The 11,620-nt window shown below is 39.9% G+C and overlaps 2 protein-coding genes across 2 annotated transcripts in view; one reads left to right on the forward strand and one right to left on the reverse strand.

Moving 5' to 3' along the window:
• The window catches only part of GSAP (gamma-secretase activating protein), a 90,746-nt gene extending 81,914 nt beyond the window's left edge, over positions 1–8,832 (forward strand). The window contains exons 30-34 of the mRNA XM_008577570.1: positions 4,027–4,146; positions 5,925–5,986; positions 7,213–7,314; positions 7,466–7,565; positions 7,962–8,832. Coding sequence (XP_008575792.1) covers positions 4,027–4,146; positions 5,925–5,986; positions 7,213–7,314; positions 7,466–7,565; positions 7,962–8,053 — 476 coding nt within the window. The 3' untranslated portion in view covers positions 8,054–8,832. The remainder of the gene's footprint in view (positions 1–4,026; positions 4,147–5,924; positions 5,987–7,212; positions 7,315–7,465; positions 7,566–7,961) is intronic.
• Positions 8,833–9,934: 1,102 nt separating this feature from the next.
• CCDC146 (coiled-coil domain containing 146) overlaps positions 9,935–11,620 on the reverse strand; it is a 101,601-nt gene continuing 99,915 nt past the window's right edge. The window contains exon 18 of the mRNA XM_008577552.1: positions 9,935–10,467. Coding sequence (XP_008575774.1) covers positions 10,264–10,467 — 204 coding nt within the window. The 3' untranslated portion in view covers positions 9,935–10,263. The remainder of the gene's footprint in view (positions 10,468–11,620) is intronic.

The raw sequence follows: 11,620 nt of genomic DNA on the forward strand, positions 1-11,620 counted from the left end.
GCTGTGACTACGTAATACACATGACATATATCAGCTGGTTTTATTTAGCTAATTTATATCTATCGATCCGTTAATCCATCATTAATTCATTCCTTTATTTTAAGCCAGCACATATGGTACCCATTTTGTGCCTGATACTTCACATAAATTAGCACATTTAATTTTCAACAATCCTAAGTGGTAAGAACTTAAATTTAATCACATTGAATTGTCAGTATCTAACTAGTTTTGGGCCAGCAAAAATGACACTTTCATATGATTCACTTTATATTATTCCCATTTTATAGGTGGTGAAACTGAGGCCAGAAAGGTTAAGAAATTTGCCTAAAGTCAAGACTAAGTGACAGAACCATATTTAAATCCAGGCAGTCTAGCTTCAAAATCTGTGCTTTTTAAACTAATGTTCTTTACTGCCCCTTGAATTTTATATTCCAGTTGAATTAGTTGATGTTGAAACATTGACTATTTATGGACTCAAAGAATCCCCATGTCATCTTTTGGCTTCTCTGCACATGTGATGTATCTGATTAGCTGATACAGGTTGGAATCATTCAAGTTTCCTCTGTTCATAACACCTTATTTTATAAGGTCTTTTTGTAGTAGAGGTACAAAAAGAATTTTATTTATTTATATTTTCTTTATAGGACTTCAAAGTGACCATTCATGAGGAGAATAGATGGTTTTAGATTATCCCAATGGAATATGAATTGTGAAGTACCATCTAGAAAGAGTGAAGGAATTTCATGAAAAATATATATGGCTTTCTGGCTTAAATTCTTAATTGTTTATCCTTAACACAAAATAGATTGACACTTGTAGATTTGTTCACCATTTTTATTTTCCTTTTGAAAATAAAACTAACTTACTGGTGACATCATTATGCTTGGGAGATCATAAAAATCTATCTTCAGAGGGATAAGGAGGGAAAGAAGAAAAATGTTATCCATAGTGATTGAGAATTGTGATGAGTAGACCTAATGGCTTGTGTCCTTGGGTCAGGTAAGGAAGAGCATTTCCTCTCTCCTTTTCTCTTAAATGTTTATTTCCCTCATATGAAGGACATAGTGGAGTGAAGTGACACTGGATCATTGTGTGTGTGCCAATGTGTGTATAAATTCAGGGCATTTATACATGTACATACAAGTGTGCTTGCTTTCCAGGTTGTATTAGTTCGTTTTTGTGTTGCTATAACAGAATACCTGAGACTGGGTAATTATAAAGAATGGAGGTTTATTTAGCTTTTGATTCTGGGACAGCTGCATCTGGTGTGGGCCTCAGGCTGCTTCTACTCTTGGTGGAAAGGGGCAGGTAGCCGGCACATGGTGAGAGGAAATGAGAGAGAGGGGAGGTGAGAGGGGAGGTGCCAGCGTCTTTTAAACAACCAGCTCTCACAGGAACTAATAGAGAGATAACTCACTCACTACCCCCTCCCCCAGGGAGAGCCTTAATCCATTCATGAGGGATCCGCCCCCATGACTCAGACAGCTTCCAACACTGCCACATTGGGGATCGGATTTCCACATGAGTTCTGGAAGGACAATACATCCAAACTCCATCACAGGTCTACTGGGCTAGTGAGGACTGTTTTGAGTTTCACGTGTCAAAAACTTGCAACCAGAATTGGTTAAAGAAAAGAAGGGAATGAAGACCATAAAAAGGCAGTCATGGTTTAGAGCTAGAGCATTTGCTGTTTGAAATGCTGTTTAAACCTGTGTTCCCCTCACTGGCTAGAAGAGGCTTAGGAGCCCTGGAGGATGAGGACTAAAGTTGGATGGAACTGATGCCTAGTTATAGCCAATTTTCTCTGGTGCTCAGGGCTGACATGAGAAGGAGGCCAAGAATGGACCATTGAACTTGGGACTGCCCATGGGATAGAGGATGAAAGGTCATCAAGGATTTTTAGGACATGAACACAGGGTTGGAGGAGGAATTTTGAAACCAGGAAATCAATAGGATCAATAATGTAGTATAAACTTTTCAGAAATAATTTGGTAACTTACTTTCGGAAGAATTTCCAAATCCATTTGAAAAATCTCATGTTTTTGATTAGTAAAATCATGATTTTTTTTTTTCTTTTGGATTCAGGGAAGCTAGTGGACTCATTTTGTTGTCAGCCCATTAACATCTGCTTGTGGGCAGAGTCTGCACTTCATCTGATCCTTGATGTTGCCAGGACTTAGGACTGTCCTACTGCTTATGATTCACGTACTCAGAGAGAAAATTCCATGATCTCTCTGAATCCAAGCCCCTGCTTGTAGGGCATCATTCCTTTGCCATATATGTTCCTAAGAGCAGGCCATGATTCTTCTGTCATTCCCACATCCAGCAGGTTGCCAAGCCTGTATGTGTTACCATGCCTCTCTAGTCTCTTCCCTGCTTGTTCACTGTCAGCGCCCTCATTACCTCTTGTACATGTTCACACAAGGGCCTCTACGGTCTTCATTCCTCCTGCAGCAAAGTGTACTCCAATGCATTCTTTGCCTCTTGCCATATTAATATTCCAAAAGTAAAACTCTGTCTTGCTCAAAAACTTTCAGAGCCTCTCCAAAGTCTCCTAAATTAATAAATTCCTTGCTGTCATTCAGAATTCAACTACTGTCACACACACAGAACTGGTCACATTTAAAAAATGTATATTTATTTTTGTGACTGTTTGATATTCTGCCTCTCCCATCAGACTGCAAAAAGGCATAAGGGAGCAGCAGCTGTGCTTGTTTTGTTCATTATTGTACTCCCAGCCCCTTGTCTGGTGTATGGAAGGGATTTGCTGAATAAATGAACCTTTCCAACCTTACCTCTTAATCATTCCTCTGTCACATGAGATTCCAACTCAACTGGATCATTTCATGTTTTCTGAATATGCTCCATGCCTTCTCACCTTTGGGCCTCTCTGTTCATATTGTTCTATTAACATAGCCACCAGTTATTGAGGGAGAGCAATGTTATAGTTAAAAGCCTAGGCTAAAATCCCAAAGCCTGCATTCAAATTTCGGCTTGCTATGTACTATCCATATGATCCTAGGCAAGTTTCTTAGCTCCTGTGACTCTCTGTTTCATCATCTATGAAATGTGAATCTAGTAGTTCCCACCCCCTAGCATTGAATGAGGATCAAATGAGCCAGTGTACAGATTGAAGTCCTTGGGACAAGTACAGTATTAGCCACTGTTGTTATACCATGTGCTAGGCTCTTTGCAGTCCTGGTTGTAGTTCTCAGAGCAACCCTATAGGAAAGATACTAGTGGTTGCATGTTAGGGATGAAGAAATGGAGGCTCAGAAAGGCTTAGTTACCTACAGCTAGTGAGTAACACAGCACGATGGCAGCCTAAGTCTGCTCATGCTGAAACTGGATTTTTCTATTATCTCAGTATATTCTCTTGCCTCATTTCCACTCCTAGCAATTGCATTTACTCTTCATAGGTCCCCTTAAATGCCGTCACTTCTGTCATTGATCTGGGTTTGTGAATGTTTGGGTAGCCATCCCTATGAGACTTAGGCTTGAGAGGTTACCCTACTTCTCTATTAAATTTCTATAGATTTGCTATCTGGCCATATCATTTCAATTCTTTCTTTTCTATAATTTAGTCCAAGTAGACTCCAAAAGCCTTTCTCTAGGACATAACCAGAGATTAGGTCTATAAACTCTTCCCTTCTAGTCCAAACGTTTTTCTCTTTAGCAGAATAGTCCCTATCCCAACAGCCTTTTAGGCTGGGCATATGGAGTTTGCAGCTTTTACGGACATATTAAACTGTTAAACCATTTTGCATTTAGCAGGTCTTACCCTCTTTTTGCTCAGGAAGGAACCCAAGAAGGGAATACATACTCATTGGGAACTTATATACCCAACACTATACTTAGTTGTGATAATACAAAAGAGGAAACTTGGACCTTGTCTTCAAGGAATTTAGTTGAGTCCAGGCAACAAGCACCGGGTTAAGCAGTTTATTAACATGATCTAATTCATTCCTTCTGGAATGCTGGAGATGCTGGCTGACCACATTTACCCTCCTGGATCTCTCATTCTAGGTTTTCACACTCTGCACATGATCCTTGGGGTTCATTGTCTCCCTTTGCATAACCTGCTGCATTACATTGATAACGGAGTGTTGCTTCTCACCGAAACAGCTGTCACAAGGCTCATGAAAGGTAAGAGACTGAGTTTGCGAGAATGCTAGTTCAGCCTGAGCACCAGCAGAGCTGGCTTCCTGGGTGTGCAACCTGTGCAGACACACAGGGCCTGACTGCACTCAGAAGAGTCCCATACTCGGTTTAATGCTCTGCATCAAATCTTGAGATTCTTAATAATATCTGAACAAGGACCTCCTCATTTTTTTTTTTGTACTGGGCCCCACAAGTTAGGTAGCTGGGCCTGTTGAGTATGGTTTTTCCTGTAACCATCCTTTGAGTAGATCTAAGCAGCCTTAGCCCATCAAGAGGCCCCAAAAGGACCTCTCAGTCCACACACAGCTATTAGAGTCCTTTTCTTTACACAAGGGCACTTGAGGCTAGGAAACTCGGTAGGCTTATTTCTCAAGAATGTGTCATGCAGAGGCTTACTTTCAGCTTATTAACTCATATCAAGAAATGAAAGAAATTAATCAGAGATGCAGTGCTTTCGTTAATTTAAATAAGTTCTACACTATAATCATTCTCACTTATTCAATTGTTGTATTTTAATAGACGTTTCGTTAGTATATTGCCCTTCCTTAAGGTACCGTCTGTTTTCAGTTAGTCAGCAAAATTGCTCTGTGACTGGCAGCCTCTTAACGGAAAAAACCCTTTTTATTCAGTAATAAACAAAAATTTTCAAAGCATTGTTATGTTACCAAATTAGGCTCTTGGGTCCCAAAGCCACAGAAATGGACAATGCACCTAGCAGTAAAGCAAGGAACGCCTTATCGAAAGAGGAGATAAATTCAAGGGGTTAAGAGGTCCATCACTCGGGCCGGCCCGGTGGCGCACGCTTGGGAGCGCGGCAGCGCTCCCGCCGAGGGTTCGGATCCCATGTGGAGACCGGTTCCCGCTCACTGGCTGAGCGTGGTGCGGGCGCAACACTGAGGGTTGCGAGCCCGTTGCCGGTCCCCGGTACGGGCGCGACACCGAGGGTTGAGATCCTGTTACCGGTCAGAAACAAGACAAAAAGGAAAAAAAAAAAAAAAGAGGTCCATCACTCGAGCCGGCCCGGTGGCGCACGCTTGGGAGCGCGGCAGCGCTCCCGCCGAGGGGTCGGATCCCATGTGGAGACCGGTTCCCGCTCACTGGCTGAGCGTGGTGCGGGCGCAACACTGAGGGTTGCGAGCCCGTTGCCGGTCCCCGGTACGGGCGCGACACCGAGGGTTGAGATCCTGTTACCGGTCAGAAAAAAGACAAAAAGGAAAAAAAAAAAAAAAAGAGGTCCATCACTCTGCACCTCTGGAGATGGTCCGTTCTGTTCATCTTGGTTGCGCCATGGGTGCATGCTCAGTTAGGGCTGTGGTCCTTGCACCTGCTCAGGAGGTCCAAGATGATGGTGGTGTTCACTTTAGTCACCACAGGAGGGTCTTTGTAGCAGTCACCTTGAAGCTTTGTGTGCATGCAAGAATTCCTAAAAGGGTCTTAAGGTTAATCTGTAACTTAATTTTTACAATTATGGTAAAAAAACCTTGGAGGGGTTTTGCAACTCAGTGAATATCATCAGTTCTCCTCTTATCTACCCTGGGGTGTGGGGGTGTCTCAGGACTGAGGAGTGGAAAAGTAACAAAGTGTCTTCTGTAGGGAAAATGGAGTCAGTTTGGTTCACAAGCCCAGCCCTGTTCTGTTTCAGATTAGCTTGAGAATACAAGGTTGGGAATATATATTATCTGGATGAACCATTCAAGTGTTAATAACTTGCTGAGGTAATAAAATAGACATTTCTGTTTTATTTGCCAATCTCTTTCTCATAGATCTGGACAATACAGAGAAAAATGAAAAACTAAAATTCAGCATCATTGTGCGGCTTCCTCCGGTAATCCTGAAGTATATTTTATTTTTTTCCTAAGGTTTGGCATGACCCTTCTGCCAAGAAGAGCATTTACTGGCTTTAAGCTAAAGTCAGTTGACTTGTTTCATATTCCGGCCTTTTCCAAGAAATCCCATCCGTTCCCACCCCTTTGTCAGCTGTTCCCCACTGAGCCTACAAACGCTTGTTCCTCTGGCTTTGCAGTGCTTTGGCACAGCTCACTGAGAACATTTAGCCATTTTCTCCACTTAGGAAACCACACAAATAGTTCCATCTGAAAGGGAGGGAGAGGGGAAACATGTGCTTTTGGCACTTAAACTGATAAGAAATTTAAATACAGGTGAGGTCAGAAGGTTCTGGGACTGCATTTCCTCCTACTGCATTTCTACCAAGGCAGGAAAACATTCCCAGGTTCACAGGAAGAATGAGAAACATGAGGGAAAGAGTTAAAAAGGCACTACTTTTTTGTTGTTATCATTTGGAGGATATTAGCTCTCTGAATCAGAAATACTGTGAAAATGTGAAATTCCACAGCATGGTCTTCAGAGCCTCTGATTCTGCAAGTTTCCTGACCCTAAGAGCCTTGGCCAGCTCTGCCCACTGTTTATATACCTTGAGTACTTGCACCTCTGGCACTGTTCTCCCCCAAAGGGGATGTCCATTGCCTTTCTGGACCTAATTGTAACAACCCCTCCCCGTCATGGGCTTACTGAAGCAGAGGCAAGAATAGGAAACAAAGCATATTTTCCATGGCTAGCTATCTCTGGGGAACATTGCTGAATATTTAGTTTGGACTCCAAATATGATTTTTTTTTGACCCATACTCTTAGGGAATTAAAATTTTCTAGGCAAGACATGGCAGAGAAGTTGATATAAACATGTCTACAACCTTTAGTTTCCTTTCAAAACATCACTTAGGGTTGGCATGTACATCTCCAGTTTTGAAGAGAAGCAGATAAACTCCTCTTCAGAAAAAGAATTTGGCAACATCAGTGTATAAACTGCTCTTCTCAAGGTGTAGCATTTGAAGGAGTATTTATTCAAAATTTAGAAGCATACCTCCTAAGAACATGGCCTTTCTCCAAGGGTCATTAATCATAAAGGCCCTGTCCTTTGGACTAATTAGCTACTTAGGAATACAAGTTTTAAAATTATGAATAGATACAAGGTGTGTTTGTTTTATGCAGTGTGATACATATTGTCTCCTACATATTTTTCAATTTGCCTAATAGCTTATTGGTAAGAAGATCTGTCGACTCTGGGATCATCCTATGAGTTCTAACATTATTTCCCGGAACCATGTGACACGACTGCTTCAAAACTATAAGAAACAGGTGAGTCCATGTGAAAGCACAGCCAACTGTACTTTTTTGGATCTTAACTGCCCATTTCAACATACCCATATGGACTGAAATTGTAGTTACCAATTACAATTTGTGCTGGTTTGGGAGAATCAACTAATACTGGAAGTGATTTCTCTTTTAGCCTTGGAATTCTATGATTGACAAGTCATCATTCAGTGTAGAATTTCTGCCTCTGAACTACTTCATTGAAATTTTGACAGATATAGAGTCGTCCAGTCAAGGTAATTCACTCCTCTGTTCTCAAGGTTTTCTTGCTTTCCTCTTGACGTCAGTCATTCTCTATTCACTTCTGTATACTACTTTTCCCCCCAAATACCTCTCACTTACAAGTAGGTCGCTATTGCAAGTGGTTTTTATTAGCAATATGCACGATTTACTACCTAGAGTAAATTATCAAAGGAATAATCACCTTTGAAGTTTTTTAAGGATTTAAGGGGCTTAAATCACGTTTGGTTGATGGTCTTTCTTGGTGCCGAAGTTTAATACATTTTAATGACACATTTTCAGAATAAAGTGTTCTATTAAAATATAAAATAATTATGATTTCAATAAGCTGTGGGCACAAAGTTGTATATTTTCCATGGCTCCATAGTAACTCTCTGTTGCTTTCCCCCCAGCTGTGTATGCTTTTGAAGGACATGACAATGTGGATGCAGAATTTGTGCAGGAAGCAGCTCTGAAGCACACCACAATGCTTTTAGGCTTATAAAGGAGAAAATGCAATGGGATCTGCTTCCATATTTTAATTTTGCTCATTACCTTACTCATGCTGAGAATTCTTTAGCAACGTTTAAAACAGGTAACAGAAGTTAGAATGTTGAGCCGTCTGAATTTCAGTTTGGTTCTTGTTCAAACAGAACTAAACTGCTGTACCTCATCCCAATTTTGAACAGCTGATGAGCAGTCAAGTGTGGAGAAATAATAAACAGTCCAAGGAGGCAAGTGATAGCATAAACAATATTCTTCCTAGTAGCTTAATAGGCCAAAAACTATTTCTATTGCATTCTCAAATAAAATATGCTTTAAAAACAGAGCAAACAGTGCTTTCTAGGCAAAAATTAGGTTTGTCATTGAAAATATAACAAGCAAAAAATTAAATGTTGCATTAAGAACACTATGTGGAAAGAGGCTACTTTAAAAGAAAAAAACAAAACTGAATTTGTATTAGATCAAATCTGTCTCCCATACAGAATAATTTGTAACATATAGTAATTTGTACATACAGTATTTAAGGTTTGTCTTCGTGTTAGTTCAGATGGAACTGTATTTAATTTTTTTTATATTTATAAAAGTTTAATTTAGTAATATCTTGTCATTAAAAAAACAAACGCTGAAAAGTTTTGGCCTGACTCTTTGTTTTTTGAACATAGCCTTTTTTTCGAGCCAGGAGTCATGACTCCATGAACATGTTCCTCCAAGGGCCCCCAGGACACCTAAATACTTCTCCCGTTTTTTCTGTCTTTGACAGTGACTTCATTCTAACCCATAAATACATTTGCTGCCTGGGGTCAGCCCATAATCCTTTTTCTCTCTCTCTCTCTTCACACTGTTTCCCCCAGTGAACTTGTGAATTTTTAATTATAAATATCACTAACTGGTATGATAATTCAACTTCTTTCTAAAATCACTGTGTTGTGTTATAAAACTGTCCTTTTCTATAGAATTTCCCTTTTTGGCTAGATACTTTCTGGTCACCAAGACTCAAAATCTTAGAGCCAAATCAGCAGTGCAAAGCCGATTCTTTCTCTTGTTAAGGTCATAATCTTTCATTCCCTGCCTTCATTCATTTCTTTCATACCTGTATTGTTAAAGTATGCAGTATTTCTTTGTATTAACCACAGGGTTTATACAGTGTTGCCTATCAAAGGCAATCTTAAGTCATTGCTTTATAATGACTTTGCAAAGCAATCAGACTCAAGAATGGGAATAAATTTCCCTCCAATATGGTAGGATGGGGGCTTGGAACAGATTGATTAATCAAAATAAAGGGATGTGATATTTCTCCCAGAGTTGTAAAATAAAATTCATAACTGCCACCAGTATTAAATAAAGATAATTTCAGCATAATAGTAAATGTAAAAGCATGGGTTTAAACTTACTTGTGTATACTTATATGTGAGAAATTATATCAGAATTAGGAAAATACACTTGGGTGAAGTACAATATAATTAGAGTAATGAAGTAAGTAGAACTGGCCTCATTTTTCTTTCCTCTCACATGTAAAGTTATAAATATTTTCATTGAGATTTTTTAAAATGTGGCATTAGAACTTATCACAAATTTATTTGCAGATAATGTGAAAATTTTGGATTTATTAGAAAGATACATTAGGGCATAATTATTTTTTTCAGCAAAAGGATTCCTATAAAAAGAATCACCATAACATTACTTTAGAAATGACAAGCTTCACTACTGCTTTTTACTTGATTTAGATTTACCAACATTAACTTCAAATGCCATTTGTTATTCAACAAAGTGAGTTATACTTTTGTGATACTTGGAGTATTTTCCTTTTCAAATGGTCATTCTATCTTTTTAAATCACATATATTGAACAGTATGTGTTTAATAATCAAAGACCACTCTGCCCATTTCTGTACTTCATTGAGAATTGATTTATTTTTATTGCATTTTTTACAGCATTCACCTACTATATATTTCTGAAATGCAGTCAATATAGAGTGAAAAAGAAATGAGCAATTCAAATATATTCTTTGACATAATTGCAGAGCAATTCTATGGCCTATTCAATATCATGTAAAATATAGTAGTTGGTAGGTGTAAAAGGAAACCATGTTGTACTGTGTTGTTGATTGTGGGTTCCTTATTTATCTGTAATTTTAGAACTATTATGCTCACATTTCCCAGCTCCGAGTACAAGGAAGTCCTCTCGTGGAGACGCCTGGATTGGTTCACATATTCAGATTTCAATTGGCTTTATGACAGGTTTCCTTATGTGCCTCATATTGGCTCCAGGTTCACTGGGCTTAAAAGGAGCCAAAGCACCATATGGTTTTGGCAAAGGAAGAGTGGCATCTGCTTCTGGAATGTAAGCATTTGGACGCTGCTCTGCAGTCGTGTGAACACCATTGGGCAGCTGGCGATTATCTGCTTCCACAAACTCCTGCAAAGAATGATTTTTTCCTTTTCAGTTTTCTGAAAGTTCTGAAGTCACTTCATCCTTGGGTCTCAAAAGACACACCTGAATCTGAGCAGCCTTACCTTGTGCTGGCTGATACTCCCCAAAGGGATGAGAGGGTAGGTGGGAGGTGCCACCACACACATGTGCACACACACACACACGTATGTTGCATCTCATTGGAATGGGCTGTATTGCTCACTATTCCTGGGGTTTAAGGTTTATCAAAACCTGGTGGGTCCTAAATGTACTATGTTCCAAGCTCAATATCTGTCATCAAGGACTAATTATTTCCATGTTTTTGACAAAGGCAGGACAGTGTATTTCAAATGTTACAATGGAAGAGATAAGGGGTAAAGTGGAACCAGAGGAGAAAAATGGCTAGCAGCTTGCTCTGAGCCTCAAGATCTTCAGGATCTTCTAGAAAGAGTAATCTCTTACGGCACTAAAAAGAACTCTGTGATGGAGACATGTAAATGGCAGTGGGACATCGTAGGTGAAATCTGGTATAGTTTCTAGGTGGTATGGAAATTACAAATCAGACCCTGTGCTCAAATATTCCTAGCATGTATTTGGCATGTACCTTTTTCTTATATTAGGAAGTGAACAGTGATTCTTTTGGAGACATCTGCTTGACAGTCTGGGTGAGTTGTATATCCCCAGGATGCAGTCTCCTGGGATAAGGGATGCCTAGTTCTAAGAATATTGAAAAGTTATGGAGATAGACGGAAGAACTTGGTACCCAACTTGCAGGCAGAGTCAGTGAGAGACCTAGATTTAGGCCAGTTGTGGGAGAAAAAAGGGGTGGCACTGAAGCTGTGATTCACACCGGGGGTGGTGCCTGCCAAAGGCTCTGGTAACCGTATCGTGACTGGAGGCCTCCCAGTATTCTGTGGAGGCCACAGCAGATGGGCATAGAAGAGTCAGGTGTGGTCTGAGCAGGGGTGTGAAGACAGAGATTGGAAACCTATGGATAAAGCCAGTGCCAGCCTGGTCATAGCTACACTAGTCCAAAATGTAAGACTGCGGGGTGGGACTTGATGCCTGCCAAGTGTTCTTCAGGGAGTATTCTGGCACTTTGTACTTATATACTTTGACTTGTCTATGTAATACCTTTTTTTTTTTTTTTTTTTTTTTT

This window comes from Galeopterus variegatus, unplaced genomic scaffold, assembly GCF_000696425.1.
Source record: "Galeopterus variegatus unplaced genomic scaffold, G_variegatus-3.0.2 Scaffold67, whole genome shotgun sequence".
NCBI lineage: Eukaryota > Metazoa > Chordata > Mammalia > Dermoptera > Cynocephalidae > Galeopterus > Galeopterus variegatus.